The sequence below is a fragment of the Leptodactylus fuscus genome, chromosome 8 (genome assembly GCF_031893055.1).
Source record: "Leptodactylus fuscus isolate aLepFus1 chromosome 8, aLepFus1.hap2, whole genome shotgun sequence".
In the NCBI taxonomy this organism is placed as follows: Eukaryota; Metazoa; Chordata; class Amphibia; order Anura; family Leptodactylidae; genus Leptodactylus; species Leptodactylus fuscus.
In genome coordinates, this window is record NC_134272.1 from 89,875,554 (window position 1) to 89,899,176 (window position 23,623).

General features: G+C 44.7%; 1 protein-coding gene across 1 annotated transcript; it reads right to left on the reverse strand.

Moving 5' to 3' along the window:
• Window positions 1–1,351: 1,351 nt before the first annotated feature.
• CTDSP1 (CTD small phosphatase 1) lies at window positions 1,352–20,868 on the reverse strand. Its single transcript, XM_075284645.1, has 7 exons — window positions 20,561–20,868; window positions 9,051–9,199; window positions 6,546–6,644; window positions 6,290–6,346; window positions 5,360–5,452; window positions 5,042–5,227; window positions 1,352–4,627 (listed from the first exon to the last, which is right to left on the reverse strand). Exons 1-7 carry the CDS (start codon window positions 20,625–20,627, stop codon window positions 4,499–4,501), a joined length of 780 nt encoding a protein of 259 aa, XP_075140746.1. The 5' UTR covers window positions 20,628–20,868; the 3' UTR covers window positions 1,352–4,498.
• Window positions 20,869–23,623: the final 2,755 nt, after the last annotated feature.

Sequence of the window (23,623 nt, forward strand, 5' to 3'; positions counted from 1 at the left end):
TCCTTCCATTGCTGGGGGCTTTATGAAGTTGTTGATGCCCCTGAGCCTGCAGGAGAGCTCGGATGTCTCTGCACTTGGTTGGGGCTGCTCCTCCACCAGCCTGACTATCCTATATTACTCCCTTTCATCAGTCCCCCTCCCTCCCCTCCTTGTATCCTTTGTATCTGGTCTCAGGTGTGACTTTATTATATTGCCCACACCTGTTACTTGCTACAGAGGAGTTTGAATGAGCATCAATGTTTTCCACTACTGGCTTTGCCTTCACAAACCGCACCAAAAACCTCTGAATGTGTCCCCTACAGTTGAGACCATGTGTTTTGGAAAAGCTGGGTTGGTTGTTGCAGATTTTGCTGCATTTTTTGTGCCAACACCAAGATTGGCTTCATAAGGAATGGACAATATAAAGGAAGTTCTTCTACTTCTCCCTTGTGCTAAATCCACTCTTGGTTTTGGCTCAAAAATACAGCAACATCTGCAAAAAAAAAAAAAAAAAAGTAGGTTTTCTGCAATGTGTGACCTCAACCTTAAAGGGGTTTTTCAGGAAATCTTTAATGGCGTCCATGATAATAATTCACAGGGTGTCAACATATCTGTATTTCTACGACAATTAAAGGGGTTATCCAGGATTAGAAAAACATAGCGGCTTTCTACCAGAAACAGCGCCACCCCTATCTACAGATTATGTTTGGTATTGCATCTCAATCCCGTTCACTGTAGATGAGCTGCAATACCACAAGCAACCAACATATAGGTGTGGCGCTGTTTCTGAGAGACATGTTTTTCATATCTGGGACAATCCATTTAAAGGGACAGATTTTCTACAATACTGCTCTCATTTCTATTTGTCAGACAGTGACTTTGGACCGTCCTTATTTATACTCAGAACTAAAAACCACCTTAAAGAGGACTTCTGTTGTCAGGAGGGCGGTCCCTCTCTGTTTGCTCCAGTCTAGGACCGCCCACCTGACAGTATAGAGCCTAATTTTCATATTGGATGCTGAAACTAATAGCACTGATTACTCAGGAATGGTGGGGGCTAGAGAAAGAGAATTCCAACTGTGCTGGAATCAGAGGAGGAGGTGCTATTAAAGGAGGTGGAGTTGGTGAAGGAGGTGAAAGGTCCCCAATCTGAGGGTTGGTTACAATGTATCAATGTGAGAAAGAACAATCAGTCCAGAAGAGAGGGAAAGTGTTGTTGCTGTTTACTATTTGGATACATTGTAACAAACCTTCAGCTGTGTGAACAGGACTGGGTCAGGACAGATTTTTATAAGGTTTCTACAGTTCTTTATGAAATAATAGAGACATCATATACGTGAAATGAATGAGACGCAGACACATCGGGTTCAGGATTTCTCTTTAGTTTTTTTTTTTCTGTTTTCTTGTCATTTGATTATTTTACAGTTTTTTAAAATCACACAAAAAGAAGGCACTTAAAAATGTCTCAGATTTCTCATCAAAGTTGTTAAGAGGATTAGCTCCCGTGTTCTCTCAGAAGACAGATATACAATAAAAATATATAATATCATAAAAAAAATAACTTTCAGGAATCTCGGCCGCCCCTTTAAGGGTTAAGTCCCTCCCCCCAGGTGTTTTCCTGTAGACAGTAACGTCCCGGTGCAGAGGGTCAGGACACGAGCTCTGCAGAGCATCACACCCCTCTATGGCATACACACACATGACAACTTGTTCCCCCGAAGCAGCCAATCAGAGCTCAGCGTTCAAATTCCTCACTGAGATTCTGATTGGTTACATTTTTGTCACACGACACCGTAATATTATATACGCATCTAAGCAAGAAAATCTGCCTTCCTGCCGCCACCACTAGGGGGAACTCAAGAGCTTACTGCATAAGGTGCTATTTAGTTCAATGTGTATACAGTCAGCTGCTGAGCTCCCCCTAGTGGTGGCCTCAGCAAGGCAGAATTATCTAACTATAAAGGGGATTTGGAACTCTGAACACTATAAAGATAGATTGTAGCAATAATTAGGACAGAATTTATGGATCTCTGTGGATAAAATACAACAATATTGCTACTCAAGGGGCCACATTTAAGAGGACCTTTCTCCATCTCTACCAAATCTAACTCTTTGCATCCTTCAATAGACTCTGCTGCAATGGTTCCGCTTGGAATTTTTTCCTCTAGCGCCCACCGATCCTGAGCAATCAGTGCCGTTAGCTTCAGCATCCAATATGCTAATTAGACTCTATACTGTCAGATGGGTGGCCCTAGAAAGCCTAATTTGCATATTGGATACTGAAGCTAACGGCACTGATTGCTCAGGAATGGTGGGGGCTAGAGGAAAAAAAAAAATAACTGTGATGGAATCCATTGAAGGATGCAAAGACTTAGAGTTGGTGGAGACGGAGAAAGGTCCCTTCCATAGTTGCACAGAACCTTGGCCCTATTCACTGCGACTGGTACGGGCCTATTCAGATCATGCCAAGCTCTAGAATACAAAGTGTTTCTGAACCCTTCTGATCAGGAATGAATGTCTACAAGGAAACCCGAGGTGCGGAGCTGGACCTGCTGCCGATCCCGTCCATGTTACTATCGCTCTAATGTCATATATACAGATATACATATTTATAAAGTCAGAAACTAGTTAAAGAAACATAAAAGTTTATATTTAATCGCTGCCCCCTGGTGGTCACACCGCGCAGAGCAATGAGGATTCCTTTTTAATCCTTTCGTTGCCCGCACCGCAGCGGTTCCATTAACAATCCTGCCGTCCGCTGGAGACGCGTTGCAATGAACACTGTACGCTAACGCTCGCCATCCTCGTACTACAATCAACATCGCGTTCTAAGTGAGAAAACGTCCTAAATAGCCCTGCAGTAAAATGTGCAATTCCAATACAGCAAGAGGACCGAGCCACGATCGCTATAGGACTACGACCCTAAAGGGAGAACAGGGGTTATAGCGTCGATAATGGACTCACGCCCCCGAGGTTACAAGAATAAGGCACGGCGACGGGAAGAGATTTAAGGCAAATGGTTACATGTCCGATTCTTTGTGAGCAGTTGAAAAGGCACAATGTTTGCAAGGTGGGGTGCGCTCCGTGTCGGCCCATAGTGAGTGCTCATGATATAAGGAGAACTCCAACAGCGCGGAGCCTATGGGGCCAATGAGATGCCGCACGATGGACTATTGGGAGTCCCGATGCAGGACCAGCCCCATTGCTACAACAAACCAATGGATATCCCAAACTCTCGAGACAAGTGCTCTAGGTTCCACCTCCCGGAGCCTGCACGATCCAATACTATAAGGCACTTAGCATCTGCACAACTCGGACAGTCGGAGGGGACAAGACGCTCAATATTGCAGAGCAGCCTGGTCAACGTTCACATCGAAGGCGACGCATCAAAACTCGCAAAGCTCCCCAAACCCCAAGCCCATGTCGAAGCAGAGCAGCGAACACTACGAAGCCCAGATCTTCTCGACTTCTTCAAGCCATAATGGAAACTTCTGAACGTTCCGATAAACCTCTGTGGTTCTATGGTCCCGAAAATGTCCTTATGTTACAGCTTCAAGAACAAAAAAAAATAATCAAAATTTTTTAAAAAAAATTTGAAAACTAAAGAGTAAAATCTGCACAATTATTCTTGATTATGTGTCACCCGCGACCACGGACTCGGCGGCGCCCCCTACCCGGTCAGTAATACCGTAACTGTTCATAGTGTATATTGTGACATTCAAGTGATATGGCCATGAGCCGAGCTGATATCAGGGGCTGGGAGGGCCGGAAAAAAAAAAAAATGCACATTTTCACCTACTAGATACAACTTTTTGGAAAAAAAATAAATTGACAGCTCCCCGCCGCTGGCACCAGTTCAATCCCAAACATGACCAGCACATAGGGAGGCGACCCAGTGTGTAATCTGTAGCACGTGACCCATGCACCTTCCCAAAAAATTTCACCCACAATGCACAAAAAAAATTAAAAAAAATAATAAAAATCAAAAACATCAATTCTACACAATGGCAGGCGTCTGAAAAACCACAACAAACTAACTTGTGAATCATTAATACTTGTCCTTGCGCCCCCTATGGGTTGCCGGCCCTCGGCACAGCAGTTTATATTCCCCTCCCTGTGAAAGAAAAAGCAAAAAACAAAATACCGATCTCTGGGAATTAAAGACCATAAAATTTTTGAAAAATACTTGAAATATTGTTGAAAATTTCTGGTAAAAAAAAAAAAAAAAAAAACTCCTAAGATTTTTTTGGGGTTTCTAAAGTCTCTTTTTTTTTTGCAAATTTAAAATTGGAAAACTTCAAAAACATTCGTCCAAAATACTTTGGGTTTTGGTATGAAAATCAGCAAAAAAAAACAGGAGCCTCAAATCCCGTGAACACCGAGGCTTTGATGTATCAGGTGCTGAATCGCTCCGCCCCCTAGCAGCGATCGTAGAGGCCACGCCCACTCTCCTGTTCTTCGACAGTCCAGCACAGGTGTGAGCGCACGCAGCGAGATAAGCCCCGCCCCCGGGCGGTCACTAGCTGGCAGTCCTGCGCTGCTTTAGAACGCTGTACACGTCCTCCACCCGGCTCAGCTTCTCAAAGAAGGGAATAAGGTCCAGCAGCTCCGTGTCGCTCATGTCATCAAACCAGGACACTACGGGCACCTGCGGGGGACAAAACTGTGAATTACTTACCCACAAAATGTGATACGGAAACGGACGCAAATTCTATTGTTATATTAGCTCAAATAACATAAAAAGTTAAAAAGTTCACTATTGACTATGGGATTATTTCAGCAGTAGCCACCGGGGCTGAATAGGGGATGGGATCGGCGAGCAGAGGCCGGAACTACCTGGAATCATCCAATAGGTGTCGCCCTATTATGCCACTGTAAAGGGGGCAATACACAGCATGGCCTGTCCTAAGGATAGGCCATTAATATCCTGACCCCAGGAAACCTGTTGACCCTATGCAGCCTAATATGACATTGTCCATCCCGACCTTCTTAAAGTGACAGGCGCTCTCTACGAGGGGTTCTATAGGGTCAGCACTGAGGATACAATGTAGAGATTTCTCACCGCATTATCCGGATGGAAGATGTAAGAAGCCGGGGAATTGTCGATGATAACCAATTTATTCAGGTCGCGGCCCAGTCTGCTCAGGTCCTTGACATAGTTACCCCTATGGAAGGCACAAGATTCCCGGAAGAGGCGGGCTCGAAACGCTCCCCATTTATCCAGCAGATCTGCAACCGGGTCAGCATACTGCAAAAAAGATGGAGGGTGAAAGGGGCGGAACAAATCACAGGAATTATTACAAGGCTCAGACTACCAGACCCAAAATCCAAGACGCAGAAGCCACAGGGCGCAAGAAGGTACTCAAACCCTAATGCTCACCTTTGCGAGGCTGGCGGTGAATAGAACGCACTCAAACATCTCCCCCATTCGCCTCAAAAACTCGTCTACATGAGGCCTCTTCAACACGTAAACCTGGAGAAGAGAGGTCAGACATTAAGGAGAACCAGGAGCCAAGATCCATAGGAGTAATGTATGTACACAGTGACTGCACCAGCAGAATAGTGAGCGCAGCTCTGGGGTATAATACAGGATAAGTAATGTAATGTATGTACACAGTGACTGTACCAGCAGAATAGTGAGCGCAGCTCTGGAGTATAATACAGGATAAGTAATGTAATGTATGTACACAGTGACTGTACCAGCAGAATAGTGAGCGCAGCTCTGGAGTATAATACAGGATAAGTAATGTAATGTATGTACACAGTGACTGTACCAGCAGAATAGTGAGCGCAGCTCTGGAGTATAATACAGGATAAGTAATGTAATGTATGTACATAGTGACTGCACCAGCAGAATAGTGAGCGCAGCTCTGGAGTATAATACAGGATAAGTAATGTATGTACACAGTGACTGCACCAGCAGAATAGTGAGTGCAGCTCTGGAGTATAATACAGGATAAGTAATGTAATGTATGTACACAGTGACTGTACCAGCAGAATAGTGAGCGCAGCTCTGGAGTATAATACAGGATAAGTAATGTAATGTATGTACACAGTGACTGTACCAGCAGAATAGTGAGCGCAGCTCTGAGGTCTATTACATAATCTCTTCAAAATCTTGTCGTTTGTGGACGGCGCTGACCACAAGTAATCAAGAATAAGCTGAAAGACGATAGCACAGCCTATCCTGGATTACTTGAAGCTAGCGGCAGCCCTGGAAGGCGAGTCGGACGTCTGGAAATTCTCCCTGAAGCTTTACAATCACTTGGTTATTAGTAGAAGGAGGGAAGATCCGCGGGAGATGATTTACCTGATGAACCGTTCCATCAATCTCAACAGGAATGATAAAGTCGGCGTTATTGACCGGCTGCAAACAAAAGAAAGAACAACTTAGAGTTGTCTGGGATTAGACATGACGGCTTACCTTCAGGAACAGCACCACATCTATCCATAGGCGGTGCCTGGTATTGCAGCTCGGCTTTACTGACTACAGTAGAATTCAGCTGCAATTCCAGCACAACTCTCGGATAAAATCACTGCTGTTCCTGAAACCCAACAAGATTTACCTTGAATGAACTATGAACTAAGGTCTCGTCCAGGTCGATGACCACACAGATCTTGCCCGTGTCCTGCGGCTTCACCTCCGGCAGAAGATACTTAGTCGCCTGAGAAGTCAAAAACAAAATTTAGTTAACCCCTGAATGGGTCTAGGTTTTACAGCAACTGTCTGAGGATGTGGATAATTTTCAAAGGTTAGTTCTCAATCATATGAATAGCGCCCCCAATGGCCAATGGGTAACCGTGGGGATTATAGGTCAAGAGTCAAAATCTATAAATCTCTTTACCCTTTGCTATCAAAAAACATCACTGACATATTTCCGGAACTGCTCCCACCATTTCCATTAGGTGGTGCTACAGGAATATGAAATGGAGACGTCTCATTAATTAGAAGTTACAGAAACCTCTGAGGTCTAAAAAAGGTAATTAGTGCTCTAACGAGGATTTCATTACCACTGCCCACATGTACAGATTCTACAACCACAGACACAAGCCAAGATGTCTGAGGAGGAACCGTAAGAAAGGAGCGAAATAAAGAAAAATATCAAAGACACCTCCCCCAATATCACAGGGGTCAGAAGTCATAAGACAGACATGAGGGACCGTGCATGCGGGTAATGGGGAGAGTGACATAGAGAATTAATGTAAAGGAATCCTAATATATCTGCATTACATTACTTATCCTGTATTATACTCCAGAGCTGCGCTCACTATTCTGCTGGTACAGTCACTGTGCACATACATTACATTACTTATCCTGTATTATACCCCAGAGCTGCGCTCACTATTCTGCTGGTACAGTCACTGTGTACATACATTACATTACTTATCCTGTATTATACTCCAGAGCTGCACTCACTATTCTGCTGGTGCAGTCACTGTGTACATACATTACATTACTTATCCTGTATTATACTCCAGAGCTGCACTCACTATTCTGCTGCTGCAGTCGCTGTGTACATACATTACATTACTTATCCTGTATTATACTCCAGAGCTGCGCTCACTATTCTGCTGGTGCAGTCACTGTGTACATACATTACATTACTTATCCTGTATTATACTCCAGAGCTGCGCTCACTATTCTGCTGGTGCAGTCACTGTGTACATACATTACATTACTTATCCTGTATTATACTCCAGAGCTGCGCTCACTATTCTGCTGGTGCAGTCACTGTGTACATACATTACATTACTTATCCTGTATTATACTCCAGAGCTGCGCTCACTATTCTGCTGGTACAGTCACTGTGTACATACATTACATTACTTATCCTGTATTATACTCCAGAGCTGCACTCACTATTCTGCTGGTAAAGTCACTGTGTACATACATTACATTACTTATCCTGTATTATACTCCAGAGCTGCACTCACTATTCTGCTGGTGCAGTCACTGTGTACATACATTACATTACTTATCCTGTATTATACCCCAGAGCTGCGCTCACTATTCTGCTGGTACAGTCACTGTGTACATACATTACATTACTTATCCTGTATTATACTCCAGAGCTGCGCTCACTATTCTGCTGGTGCAGTCACTGTGTACATACATTACATTACTTATCCTGTATTATACTCCAGAGCTGCGCTCACTATTCTGCTGGTACAGTCACTGTGTACATACATTACATTACTAATCCTGTATTATACTCCAGAGCTGCGCTCACTATTCTGCTGGTACAGTCACTGTGTACATACATTACATTACTAATCCTGTATTATACTCCAGAGCTGCGCTCACTATTCTGCTGGTGCAGTCACTGTGTACATACATTACATTACTTATCCTGTATTATACTCCAGAGCTGCGCTCACTATTCTGCTGGTACAGTCACTGTGTGCATACATTACATTACTTATCCTGTATTATACTCCAGAGCTGCGCTCACTATTCTGCTGGTGCAGTCACTGTGTACATACATTACATTACTTATCCTGTATTATACTCCAGAGCTGCGCTCACTATTCTGCTGGTGCAGTCACTGTGTACATACATTACATTACTTATCCTGTATTATACTCCAGAGCTGCGCTCACTATTCTGCTGGTACAGTCACTGTGTACATACATTACATTACTTATCCTGTATTATACTCCAGAGCTGCGCTCACTATTCTGCTGGTGCAGTCACTGTGTACATACATTACATTACTTATCCTGTATTATACTCCAGAGCTGCGCTCACTATTCTGCTGGTACAGTCACTGTGTACATACATTACATTACTTATCCTGTATTATACTCCAGAGCTGAGCTCACTATTCTGCTGGTACAGTCACTGTGTACATACATTACATTACTTATCCTGTATTATACTCCAGAGCTGCACTCACTATTCTGCTGGTGCAGTCACTGTGTACATACATTACATTACTTATCCTGTATTATACAGAGCTGCGCTCACTATTCTGCTGGTACAGTCACTGTGTACATACATTACATTATATACTTCCTATATTACACTCTATATATACTGTACAATAGTAGTCACATGACCCCGTGCTCACCTTGGGGACCGATCCATTCTCTTCTGTCAGGAGGGGGGCATTGTTATTGACAGGAAGGGGCTCGGCATCCTCCTGGCATAGGCAGCAGAAAAGGGAGTGGAAGATGCTCCGACTCCGAGGCTTCTTGGAGGATGAGGGGCTGTGAACACCTGAGGATAAAGAGGAGGGAAGACGGGATAAGAATCCAACAGGGGGCGCTGCTTCTATATCCTGATTATTGAGACATTATTAACCCCGTCCTCTCCTCTGACTTCTGATCCATCATGGAGGTGCTAGGGTCAGTGGATGTGACAGCGGCCGGACCAGGACGGGATTATCGAGCTCTTAAGAGATCAGCGCGGATCATCGCACCTTAATCTGAGCGCGGTTAACAAGATTTAATACAACAGGAGGCGACAGACAGATGTCAGAGAAGTGATCAGCTGAGGAAACCGGGGATCCACTCCATGTATCTAAGGCTCACACGTGTGATACTGTACAGTGAGCTTATGTATCTAAGCCTACAATGTGTGATATTGTATCTGAATTCATGTATCCAAACCCGTCATACTTGAAACAGTTTACCTGGTCAGTGTATCTAAGCCTATGATGTATGATACTGTATACTGAGCTTGTATCTAATCCTATGATATGTGATACTGTATTTGGAGTTGACGTATCTAAGCCCGTCATGTGCCATACTGTATGCTGAGCTTGTATCTAATCCTATGATGTGCAATAGGGTCTTATGAGCTGCTGTATCTAATCCCATTCTGTTTGATCGGATCACACCAATAGCCGTCTTCTCATTGGTCACATGACCTAGTACTACGACCCTCATTCTCCCTGCTCAGGACTCATCGATAATTTAGCGTACGGTGTCTATCATCAGATTTCTTGCGCTGGCGGTTTTTAAGGTCGCGGAGTTCATTGGTGCGCTAAGGATCAGAAGTATGTGACCCCTCCCAGGAATGTCATTGCAACACCGGTTAATGCTTAACGTGCTGGTTTAACCCCTTCGCTGCCATCATCACACTATAGGGCCCTGGCGATGGTCCAGCGACCTGGAGACAAAGGACACGAGACCAGTGAGGCGGGGGGTAGTACGGAGGTGGTCGTGTCACCTGAACACAGCAGTGATAGGGTTACCACCGCTCCAGTAATTTGGGGTGCACACCGACCGGCAGCCCCCGGGCATCTGACTGTGCTCTATATGATCAGGGTACATGGCGGAGGAGGAGTCAGCGACAGGAAGTCAGACACAACAACAGGAAGGAGACGATCGGAGCGATCACAAGGGGAAGAGAAGACCCCAAGGCTGGTGTAAGACTACAACTCCCATGATGCTTTGCTGGCCTGCAAAAGCAAAACATCAACATCCTGTATGTGACTGTAAAGCAACCGCACATTGCAGCAGCTCCCCCCGCTCCACCGATATCAGCAAGTCCATAAGTGACACAAAGTTCAGAAACCTCCGCTGCTCCTATCGTCAGCCCCTATATCCCGTATCTCCAGTGCGGAGACCCTCCATATACGAGACCACTCCTCTGATTGTGCTGTTTAGGGCACTGGCCCTTTAAGAGGGAAGTTATTCTAGAATTGTGGCGTCTGATCTTCATGTATAACACCTAGGTGGTGGCGGCGACTGCTCGGCCTCTGCGGCGACCCCCTGCCAGTCATCCACTGACTACAAAGTATGGCGAGGACGCCCCAATGTTTTTCCTCTATCCGTCGTCCTTTATCCACTTTTAGCGCCAAGCCTTCGCTCCCACCATGCTTTGCTGCTGAGACAGGCACTGCGGCCCCCACCCCCATCCTCCGCTGTCCCTCAGCCATATCCGGCCTTTGCTGCCCTGCCAGAATACACAGAGAGAGGAAGACCCTGGAGCCGAGAATATTAAACAGCTCTACTAGCTGGCCACACTGGGACACCGGGGGTTAAATCCGCAGCTCGGACAGGATATACAGTATATAGCGGGGCGGAGGATACAGTGTATTGTACTGATACTGAGATACAGGTACTCCAGTCACATCCAGAGCTGCATTCAAAACTGTCCTGACACCTGACACGCAGTGTGTGTGGGAACCAAGAGAAATCTCGCTGCAGCTTGGGAAGTGAGTGGAGTAGAACACAGAATATACCAGATAAATAAAGCCGCGTGTGCAGAAGTACAGAATCGTATTCACACTGCCTGAAGTCACAAAGCGAATTTTTGGGATTTTTACAAACTCTCTAGAAATAGCGACAGTAAATATACAGTACAAGAAAAGAAAGAGGGAGGGGCCTCAATAAGAGGGAGGGGCCTGGAGGAGGACAAGGAGCGCAGGTCACACCTTACAGGAGAATTTGATCCAGAACAATAAAGCAAACGAGGAAGTGACAGCGAGAAACAGCAAGGGTTAATAATTAATAGAGTAAGTGAAAGTGCAAACAACACGCAACATAGTCAGCGACTAATATACAATAGTGGACAGATACAATGTATCAAGTGTCTCATTATCCTGTACCCCAAGTATCAGCCTGTCATTATCCTGTACCCCAAGTATCAGCCTGTCATTATCCTGTACCCCAAGTGTCAGCCTGTCATTATCCTGTACCCCGAGTATCAGCCTGTCATTATCCTGTACCCCAAGTATCAGCCTGTCATTATCCTGTACCCCAAGTATCAGCCTGTCATTATCCTGTACCCCAAGTATCAGCCTGTCATTATCCCGTACCCCAAGTATCAGCCTGTCATTATCCTGTACCCCAAGTATCAGCCTGTCATTATCCTTTACCCCAAGTATCAGCCTGCCATTATCCTGTACCCCAAGTATCAGCCTGTCATTATCCTGTACCCCAAGTATCAGCCTGTCATTATCCTGTACCCCAAGTATCAGCCTGTCATTATCCCGTACCCCAAGTATCAGCCTGTCATTATCCTGTACCCCAAGTATCAGCCTGTCATTATCCTGTACCCCGAGTATCAGCCTGTCATTATCCCGTACCCCAAGTATCAGCCTGTCATTATCCTGTACCCCAAGTATCAGCCTGTCATTATCCTGTACCTCAAGTATCAGCCTGTCATTATCCCGTACCCCAAGTATCAGCCTGTCATTATCCTGTACCCCAAGTATCAGCCTGTCATTATCCTGTACCCCAAGTATCAGCCTGTCATTATCCTGTACCCCAAGTATCAGCCTGTCATTATCCTGTACCCCTATATCCACACATTGCCGGTTTCTCCTCCCCTTTACACCCACTGTGATATATGATGGGTCAGATTTGGGGGTCACCTCATTTATTGCTGGTCTTGACATTTGTACATATCACACCAAGCAGGTCTATGAAGTCTGATATGAATGTGGAATAGTGACAGCTCCACCCATTTGGCTAACAGGGCTGAACGGGCTTTGAAGTGTCTGGGAAAGCTGGGTGACTGCCCCTGCCCCCTATTACAAGGCTGTCATGGGACACACATGCCGTTCAGGACCCTAGGAAAGTTAAGGCACAGAAGTATCAGCGAGTTTCCCTTCACATCATTTATCTAGTTTACCGTATGCATCAATATGTTAAACCCTAGTAGTCAGGGCGGCCATTCAGGAGCTTGGGAAAGCTGTAGCTGCCCCATCTAGATGAATATTTTTGAGTAGTAAAAGTGAAAGCTCAGTGAGAGGGAGAACGTCACAGCTCCCACAGGGGTCACCCAGCTTTCCCAGACTACTGAATGGATTAAACGCCCAGTTGTTCATGTCCAGTGTTGCTTCCTAAGTATGCAGAGTCCATTCAGGAGTCTAGGAAAGTAGAATGAGGAAGAAAGAGTAGCCATATTGGCTGTCACCCAGAATCATCTCCATTATTGAAGTGTTATAACACGTTATACCAGAATAGTATCCAGATCTGTAGGTAAGTTTGTGCCCCCCAGGGGTAGTGGAGGGGACGCGAGTGACAGAACGTGTGGGAACCTCTCAGAGCGCGGGGAAAAGGCGCCTCTCGTGCACCTCGCACCTCCCTGCGTGGGCAGTAACAATGTCAACTCCAGCCACACCCGCACACCCTGCCAGGACATAGCGAGAGTACAGCGCCGCAGGGCCACGACGCCAGATGGCTCATCAGTTACTGGGAAAGCTGGGTGATACAGAAGAGTCAGCACTGATCTACCTACCAAATGTCCTGAACAGCAAACCTCTGCATAACTAGAAAGGTTTAACATTCAGGACTCCGGGACAGCTGGGTGACCCCCCCCCCCCCCCCCATGAGAGCCATAACTTTACCCAACATAATAAAAAGTAATAAGTCCTATTCCACTATTCACACAGCTTTCCCAGAGTCCTGACTTTCATGTATATCTATATCGGTGCCTTGATAGATACTATATATTCAGGACTCAGGAAAAGCTGGGTGACCACCCCCATGAAAGTCAATACTGTTCCCCCACAGAAAGTCACCCAGCTTTTTCAGAAACAGAAGACTTCTACAAATTCTACTCATTGGTTCACACAGCTTTTCCAGAGCCCTGCAGACAGCTTTGCCTAGAGAGATCTCTACATCAGTGCCTTGGTAGATTTTACATTCAAGACTCTGGGAAAGCTGAGTGACGACCTCTACCAGAGCCAAAACAGTGTCCATATTGGTTTCTCTAGATAGGGACATTCCATGACCCAGCTTTCTCAAAACCCAGACAAAAGGATTTTTAAAAATTATTTTCAAGGATTCACACAGCTTTCCCAGAGTCCTGAAGTGAAATCTGACTAGAGATCCCTAGTCTTAGTAGATACTATATTCAGGACTCTGGGAAAGCTGGATGATGAGCCCTGTGGAAGATAAGGCATAGGCAATAGACGGCTACCAAGCTTTTCCTTCTGGGCAAGCCAATAAGGACACAACTACAGCTCCCACTCAGCTTTCCCAGGCTTCTGAATGGCAAACCTTCTGTTTTAACCTCCGCCACAAGCACATGACAATTTTTTATGTTACCGCCCCTTTAAAATACACCGTCTGCAGCCTCAGCACATGTCAAAAAAGCGATTTACTCATCGCCCTCGTGTCCACGCTCGGCCGCCGCCGCTGTTTATAAAAACTTCATTTTCCAGCAAAGCTCTGGATCAAATAAAACCAACAGATACGAGAAGCAAGAGGGGGAGGGGCGACCGCGGCGAATGTTCAGACATCATGGACGAGAAGCGAAAGGCTCAGAATAGTCAGAACAATAAAAACGGATAAAAACCGCAGCAGAGAATCCACCAAATCCTTCTCACAGCTGAAGATCTGTTACAGTGTATCCAGTCAGGATAATCCAATGTCAGCAATCAGACAAAAACCGGAGGGAGGAAAGTCCAATGGACACCGGACGCCAGGGTCGCACCAATTGCTTGGGGACCCGAAGAAATGAAACTCAATCAACTTCAAAATTGGTTACCTGTGGACCCCATAGACTAGAATAGGACTGCGAGTACTGCGGCTTGTAGGACCTCTCTCTCCGTATTTACAAGAGGATTCAGGGGGCGGAATAACCGAATGGTCACCAAACGCAAGTGTGACAGAAACCTAAGAGACCCCAATACAGTCACTGGGGCCGCCGAGCGCCATGTGTGACCGCCATTATAGTGGTCCGGCCCTCTGTTCTTAGGGGTTCTTGTATTCTTGTACATAGGAGCAGTATTATAGTAGTTATATTCTTGTATATAGGAGTAGTATTATAGTAGTTATATTCTTGTACATAGGAGTAGTATTATAGTAGTTATATTCTTGTACATAGGAGTAGTATTATAGTAGTTATATTCTTGTATATAGGAGTAGTATTATAGTAGTTATATTCTTGTACATAGGAGCAGTATTATAGTAGTTATATTCTTGTACATAGGAGCAGTATTATAGTAGTTATATTCTTGTACATAGGAGGTAGTATTATAGTAGTTATATTCTTGTACATAGGAGTAGTATTATAGTAGTTATATTCTTGTACATAGGAGTAGTATTATAGTAGTTATATTCTTGTACATAGGAGGTAGTATTATAGTAGTTATATTCTTGTACATAGGAGTAGTATTATAGTAGTTATATTCTTGTACATAGGAGCAGTATTATAGTAGATATATTCTTGTACATAGGAGTAGTATTATAGTAGATATATTCTTGTACATAGGAGTAGTATTATAGTAGATATATTCTTGTACATAGGAGTAGTATTATAGTAGTTATATTCTTGTACATAGGAGTAGTATTATAGTAGTTATATTCTTGTACATAGGAGCAGTATTATAGTAGTTATATTCTTGTACATAGGAGCAGTATTATAGTAGATATATTCTTGTACATAGGAGGTAGTATTATAGTAGTTATATTCTTGTACATAGGAGTAGTATTATAGTAGTTATATTCTTGTACATAGGAGCAGTATTATAGTAGTTATATTCTTGTACATAGGAGGTAGTATTATAGTAGTTATATTCTTGTACATAGGAGTAGTATTATAGTAGTTATATTCTTGTACATAGGAGGTAGTATTATAGTAGTTATATTCTTGTACATAGGAGGTAGTATTATAGTAGTTATATTCTTGTACATAGGAGTAGTATTATAGTAGTTATATTCTTATACATAGGAGTAGTATTATAGTAGTTATATTCTTGTACATAGGAGCAGTATTATAGTAGTTATATTCTTGTACATAGGAGCAGTATTATAGTAGTTATATTCTTGTACATAGGAGTAGTATTATAGTAGTTATATTCTTGTACATAGGAGGTAGTATTATAGTAGTTATATCCTTGTACATAGGAGCAGTATTATAGTAGTTATATTCTTGTACATAGGAGTAGTATTATAGTAGATATATTCTTGTACATAGGAGGTAGTATTATAGTAGTTATATTCTTGTACATAGGGGTAGTATTATAGTAGTTATATTCTTGTACATAGGAGTAGTATTATAGTAGTTATATTCTTGTACATAGGAGTAGTATTATAGTAGTTATATTCTTGTACATAGGAGCAGTATTATAGTAGTTATATTCTTGTACATAGGAGGTAGTATTATAGTAGTTATATTCTTGTACATAGGAGATAGTATTATAGTAGTTATATTCTTGTACATAGGAGGTAGTATTATAGTAGTTATATTCTTGTACATAGGAGGTAGTATTATAGTAGTTATATTCTTGTACATAGGAGATAGTATTATAGTAGTTATATTCTTGTACATAGGAGCAGTATTATAGTAGTTATATTCTTGTACATAGAAGTAGTATTATAGTAGTTATATTCTTGTACATAGGAGGTAGTATTATAGTAGTTATATTCTTGTACATAGGAGCAGTATTATAGTAGTTATATTCTTGTACATAGGAGTAGTATTATAGTAGTTATATTCTTGTACATAGGAGGTAGTATTATAGTAGTTATATTCTTGTACATAGGAGATAGTATTATAGTAGTTATATTCTTGTACATAGGAGGTAGTATTATAGTAGTTATATTCTTGTACATAGGAGTAGTATTATAGTAGTTATATTCTTGTACATAGGAGTAGTATTATAGTAGTTATATTCTTGTACATAGGAGCAGTATTATAGTAGTTATATTCTTGTACATAGGGGGCAGTATTATATTGACAAGCACTTGTGATGAGCTCTGAGCACTTGTCACTGTCTTCTCCTCGCTCCTTAGGCCTCCTATTCTTCCTGTTGGTTACATTCTCCATGATGGTTGTGCCAGTGATAGTAGTTGCATCATGTTAGTCGCTGACAGTTGGTAACCGCAGTGATTTTTCCTTTCACAGATAAGATTTGGTGGTTTCTGCACATCCTGATATGAAGATGTTGGACAGAATTATAGGAAGTTTAAGTGTAACGACTGCTGAGCAGGACAGACCATACAGCGGGCGCCATGTTCCCATAGACAAGGAGCTGTCCGGCCTGACCACTGAAGGGTTAACCTATTATATAGCATTTCAGGCTACTTGACATATATACGTCTCAGAGCCCTATAGTTGGCTATAACTGGGACCCGGTACAAATACAGAAGCATGTAGGGTCACCCAGGATTTATTATAGGAATGTACAACAAGCAGGAAACATAATATATTCTATCCATTATTTCCTGATGTTTGGCAGTGATGACATCACGTAGATCAGTCACGTGACTGCTGCGGCCAATGACTAGACGTGTGACGTACATACTAGTGTTACCGATTATAAATCCTTGACAACCCCTTTAATAATTCACATGTTCAGGAAGAGGTGACGGGGACGGAGGCCACAAAGCCCGATAAGCCATATGGGTGCAGGAAAGGCTGGACGTCCATTATTCATGTGCCTTATAATCCACTTACACCTGTAGAGGCGGCTTAAAGGGAAAGAACAGGATTCACTCTATATGGGGAAGAGGAACAAGCCCACAGAAAGAGGGCAGCAGCAACTCCGCACGCGAGGCCGAGGGTCCATTAATCAAGGATGGCACGAGAATGGAGTCAATACTGCAGAGATGTCTTCAAAGTCAGGCCAATGGGGGCAGGAGGAGCGCTGGCCGCCGGAGCGTCGCCTTAAAGGGCATCAATAAAAACCTCAGTGCAAGTGAAATGTCACAAAGATTCTTGAGCTGCTGACAATACATAGAAGGGCGAGTTACAGAACTTTCCAAAACTTTTTGGGGCACCCTGTACTTTGTCTAAGTGACCACATTGGATGGGCAATCTCCTGCTAAAGGGAAACTCTCACCTGATCTGATAGCAGAGGATAGGAGCGGCCATTGAACAGCTGGAGATTAGACCCCAAAACTATGGTGGTTCTCAAGGGGCGTTCGGACCAGGCCAATCTAACTGGTTATTAGGGAGCGCTGGTGTATTCTGACCATAGGGGACACCGGTATAGGAGTCAGGGGAAATACGTGGCTATATCTCGCACTATATCTCTCAGATCAACCCGAAACCCAAAAGATGGCAACTTCATCAGTCTAGACAGCATAAGACCAAAGTCAAGTATATTATGTATATGAAGGTGCCCTGACTCCTCCCCCCACCTGATAATGTCAAAAGACAGAAGGATTGGGCATATTGCATTTCAACATGTCCGATCCTTTTTTCCCTCAGTCTATCGCCCCTTCCTCATCCAGAACATTTGCACACTTGGCCGTACCCAGCATACAAGTGCACGGGAGCGACAGGAGTAATAGCCATCAGCCAAACAAGCTACTGCAGACATTTGGGCACCTCCAGAGGCCGCTCTTACTGCAAAAACAAACCCATTCAGATGACAGATCCGATTTTCATTTCCAAATATCTGCTGCGTGTGAATTCAGTCTTAGGTTCTAAATAAAATGAGAGATTTCTGGAATCCTGCAAGAATATTAGGGATTCTCAAGGCATGCGGGACCCCAAGTCATAACATTCTCAGACTAATCTGAAGGTATCTCAGACGGGTTCCCCTCTACCAGACAAAAAGACCCAGCGATGGCATGGACGGGCACCTTTACCTATACTCTGTTGTAAGAATAATAGCAATGCTCCAAGGAGTCGAAGACCCCCAAGACACGACCAAGACACACCCCTACCCAGTATCTGCTGCATTTAGTATATAACTCGTACCCCCTGACATGAACCTTCTACCATAAAGCCAGATTGATCCTTATGGCCAATTTCCAACATCACTGAGGGCTCACATGAATGTCACCTGAACCCGACGATGTAGGATGAATATGTTACGTGTGGGGTCTCCAGACGCTCCCCCGACAGATAATGGGAGGAAGGATGGATGTTATGATGGATTTTATGATCCTTGATTCTTTGTTCACCTGGAAAGCGAGTCACACCAGTGGAGCCGGTCAGCTGCTTACACTCCTTCCCCTATTGAAGGCACATGCACCCTCAGCTAAGCTCTGAATCAGTGTATGGTGACCTCTGGAGGAGAAGACGTCCGAGTGTCCGGCTGACAGATAGTGAAGGTGCGCGTCTGCCTCGATACAAGGAACACACAGCTTAGGTAGGAGTCCACACTGTCCCAATATGTCTAGGTGACTGACCGGATCGCAGGGTCTTCTCTGCCTGCACCACTTTCAAGAACTGTCTAGACTCAGGGGCGAGTTGGAAATTTGGCAGATTCCAGATAAGTCTGTGTTTTAGGATACTGGATACTATGTAACGCGGAATAACATTTGGTGCATTTATCTGCCATTATAAGGGATTGTAAGAAGGATATGGCACAAATAAATAAAGGACCTATAAATCCCCTCCGGTCCTGCACTCATGACATCACAGACATCACTTACACAAGCTCAATGCTCTCAGCGGTCACATGACGTACTAGCAAATGTCACCCCTGAGGCCAGAGATTGGCTGCAGCATGCAAACGACATGTGACATTACTGCTGCAGAACCAGCAGTGACCACCAGAGCGGCGATAGAGTGGGGGGGATTTATCCGGTGAGTTATGGCTATTTCTATACTTTACACCGCTGACAGCGCGCAATAAAATAACTGCAATCATTTAGAATTTTGATCAAACTCAATGAAAAAAAACACGTTTTGCAATTTTTTTTTTTTTTTTTGCAATTGCTCCATTACCTGGGACAAAGTATTGCACCCATTTAGTTGCTATGGAGCCCTGGCCTGAAAAGGGGCATTTAACCCTTTGCTGCAGACATTCGGAGCTGCAGGACTTGCAATCACATCGGCCATATAATGAACGTGAAACAAGTCGCTTTCGCTTTCCGGTTCTTGTTGCGAGACCTTGAAGAAATATTTTTTTGCTTTCATTTTGAGAACCCAAAACCACATCCACAATGCAAGGGGTCGGGACAGACTGTACAAATCACAACCGCCCCCAGCGCCGGCGATCACCAGGACCCACTGGCTGCACATATATATATATATATATATATATATATATATATATATATATATATCCCTATACTGTAGCACACAGAGGCACAATCTGCGCCAGCCCCAGGACTTCTCCACCGGCGCCGGCCACATGCCAAAAATTCCTTATTCCCTTTATTTGTTGTTTAAACAAGTTCCTGTCAAACCCAGGGAAGGATCTGGAAGGTCTTATCAGTGACAGCAGCCATGATCACTGGGATTGGGGGTAGGTTTGCTCCAGGGTCAGGGGTCGATCCTGCAGAGCCAGCAACAACGTGACACTCCACAAAGAGTTAAACCGATCAGGTCGATATTACGTGACCTGGACACCCCCAGTACCATGTGCACCCCCCCAACAAGTGCTAGAATACAGAATGGGTCTGCTGGATGTCACCAGAGAGGGTCCGGGATGTGACACATTACAGCGCCCCGCCCCCTTATCTGTCAAACCCCCTTTATACTGGATTAATTCCATTAACCCTTTCATTTTGGGGGGTTATAAGACATGCACTGACACTGGGTTGCAATGCATCAAACAGTTTGGCAATATTGGGGTTCACAGTGACATTATGGGGTGCCCTGCTTCAATACCAGACCCTAAAAGAAAGAGGCCCAAGTAATGGCTGAGTAGTCCGCAGCCCCCACCCCCTATAGTCCCAGGTAATGTTGGGGTGTCGCCCCCCCTCCCCCTCTTACCTTTCTCCTGCAGCGGGGAGTTCACATCTTCTCGGCTGACCTGGGTGAATATGGACGGATTGTCCATCACACCTCCCCGGATCTGGATCCTGCAGGACTCCTCTCACTTCTTCCTACCTCTGGGCTTGGGGTTGGATGGAGAATTGAGGAATCCAGGGTGGGCAGGGGCCAGGACGGAGGGCATGGGGGGGACGGGCACCGAGCGGGGGAAGGGAGAAAAAAAAAGAAAGAAAAAAAAAGAAAAACAAAAAAGGAAATTCTGGAAACTTTGTTACAACATGGAGTTCTGCGCTCACAGCTCGGATACAAACATGGAACCCGGAGGCGGTTTCAAGGGGCCCCAATTAAAGCGGCGATACCATCAGCGCCCACTGGGGGCCGCTCGCAGCGCTCACACCGAGACCAGGCTGAACACAGAGGGGGTGAGATCCTCCCTGAGGGGCTACAGCTGCTGCAGAACCTCCTGGAGGTCACATCGAGAAGTCACCTGGTAATAGTGAGGCCACAGCTGCTGCAGAACCTCCTGGACGTCACACCAGGAAGTCGAATGTTAATAGAAGCAGTGAGGGAGCAGCTGCTGCAGAACCTCCTGGAGATCGGGGCAGGAAACTACATGTCATAGTGGCAGTGAGGGTGCAGCTGCTGCAGAACCTCTTGGCCTCTCAAGGTTAGGAAAGCAAATCCTATGACTAGAATTATGACTATAGCTCTCATAAAACCTCTATAAAGCCACTGCAAATTGTTAGTGCAGCTGCTGCAGAACCTCTTAGAGTTCAGGTGATTTCTCCTACATGGTGTTACATTGCGGAAACGCAGATTCTTTGATTGCAGATTTTGCTGCAGTGTTTTCAGCTAAAGCCTGGAGTAGATTAAGTAGAAGGGAGAAGTCTAAGAACTTCCCGTATAATATAATATAATATACATATAATATATATATATATATATATATATATATATATATATATATATAATTCTCATTCCTTTGTAGGCTGAAAAAAATGCAGCAAAATCCACAACAAAAAAAGCTGCGTTACCGCGACAGTAAAATTCTGTGTCCTACTACTGTGAGTGAACCGGCAGCTGTCATAGATTCTGTCAATCTGATAAGGATTTAAATGGTCAAGGTTTTTGCAGGTCACACGACAAGCAAGTAGAAACCCTGAAAACTGCGCCCTGAAAAATCGTTCCATATTTTGTGGCAGTGTCAGCTGGAGTCCTGGGTTCGAATCCTGCCAAGGACCACATCTGCAAGGAGTTTGTATGTTCTCCCCGTGTTTGCGTGGGTTTCCTCCGGGTACTCCGGTTTCCTCCCACACACCAAAGACATACTGATAGGGAATGTAGATTGTGATTTTTCTGATTTCCAATCTGACTAATGTGAACATGTCCTAAATAAATGCACCATTCTCTGAAATAGCTCAGTCCGCTAGTGAACCCCTGGACGAATCTAATATCACAACTATAGACGGGGACGTATCTATAGGGGTGCAGAGGTAGCAGTCACTGCTGGGCCTGGACCTGCCATATAATAGGACAGGGTAGGTCGGGGCCCTGTTACAGGTTGTGCATTGGGGCCCGAGAACTTCATGTTAAACAATTCTTTAGGCTAGGGGCTATGAGCTCGGTCACATGCCCAAAGATCACCAAATTGCCCTGCGACTTCTTCCCTAATATAAGCAAATGGAGATGTGAGAAGATCCCGCACGGCTAGATTTCACCAGCGGCCATTACAGTCACACCCCCCCCCCACACACCCCCATGGTGACAAGGCTCACAGCTGAGGACTGGATGCAAGTTGTTGCTACATTTGTCCTTCACCTAAACAGACTGAGCTCAGGCTGATACATTGTAACAGACCATCAAGATGATAAAGATTTATACTGGTCATGTGACTTCAGCTTCTGGATGTAAACATGGCGGCTTCCATTTACTGACAGCAAGCAGAGATCTGGATCATTTTCCATTATTTAATGCCACTTGCAGCTAAAATACAAGGATCGTTTTTACACCAGCCTCAACGCTTTTCCAAAAGTGGCCCTGACCCCGCCAAAATGTGATAACAAAATCTATATGGGAAGGATGCACTTAATATAGGACCCTCATGAATTAGGCGCCCCCTCCACTGGTGCAGGGGACATCATATCTGTCACCACAGCACTTTGTAGTATGTGGGAGGTTGCAAATTGCAGCACAGAGTATTTAAGGAGAGACCTGCTTTTCTTGTTGGGGGAGTTTTAGGAACGACCCTGTGATGTTACTTTGTAGCTATTCTGAGATATAAATATTTCCTTATTGTGACATTTTGCAGCTACGTTGCGATTCGCTGCAGGTTTCTGAACTTTTTGTCTGAACTTCATCTTCCATCACCCGTCACCTCCAGATCAGCCCTCAGGACTGTCACCACCTGCAGGCACTGGCAGCTTCATACCCCTGCTCATGGGCAGCCCAGAAGCATGTGACCCGGGGAGGGACCAGAGGGGCCCAGACCCCACGCTCAGAGTGTCGCCCCTTTAAGACTTCTGACATTCTTCAGAAAAACAAGTAGTTTGATGGTGAAGTGCTGGATTCCTCTGGGCCTCCTTACTCTGGGGGAGTCCTGCTCTTCCTCAGCCACCTTGTCAGGGGCCCCCTAGGGGGGATATGACAGGAGCCAGGGGCCCCAGCAGACTCCACACAAGGAGGGCTGTATATTTTACATATATACTTTGCTCCAGGAGGAGGTTTGCTAAGGGGGAGCCTGGAAACCGACCAGGGAGTGTCTACCAAGCTCCAACCCCAGAGTCAGGCGCAGGGCGGGAGATGAGCAGAAGCAACAAGCAGAGCTCAGACTGCAGGGACCGTCTGCAAAGCTCCACAGCCCCTGCCCTGCTGCCAGGCCTGGCTATATATAGCCTGCACTGCTATGTAATGTATGCAGGTGGAGTGGGGCATGGGCACAGCTGCCAAGCTGGCACACAGGGCAGGCCGCGGCGGTCACGGTGGTATAATGCAATGGGGGGATTATTTATAATGCATAAACTGTTACGATGTATTCAAAGAGTGCGGTTTTGCGATTTATAAATG

Bases quoted from the DNA above. Each gene is read 5' to 3' on its own strand.
- CTDSP1 (XM_075284645.1), bottom strand. From the start codon at position 20,627: ATGGACAATCCGTCCATATTCACCCAGGTCAGCCGAGAAGATGTGAAC. The intron at 6,645-9,050 runs GTGAGCACGGGG...TTGACTTCTCAG, and splicing joins AGAATGGATCGGTCCCCAAG to GCGACTAAGTATCTTCTGCC. The intron at 5,453-6,289 runs GTAAATCATCTC...TCTCTTCTCCAG, and splicing joins TTGATGGAACGGTTCATCAG to GTTTACGTGTTGAAGAGGCC.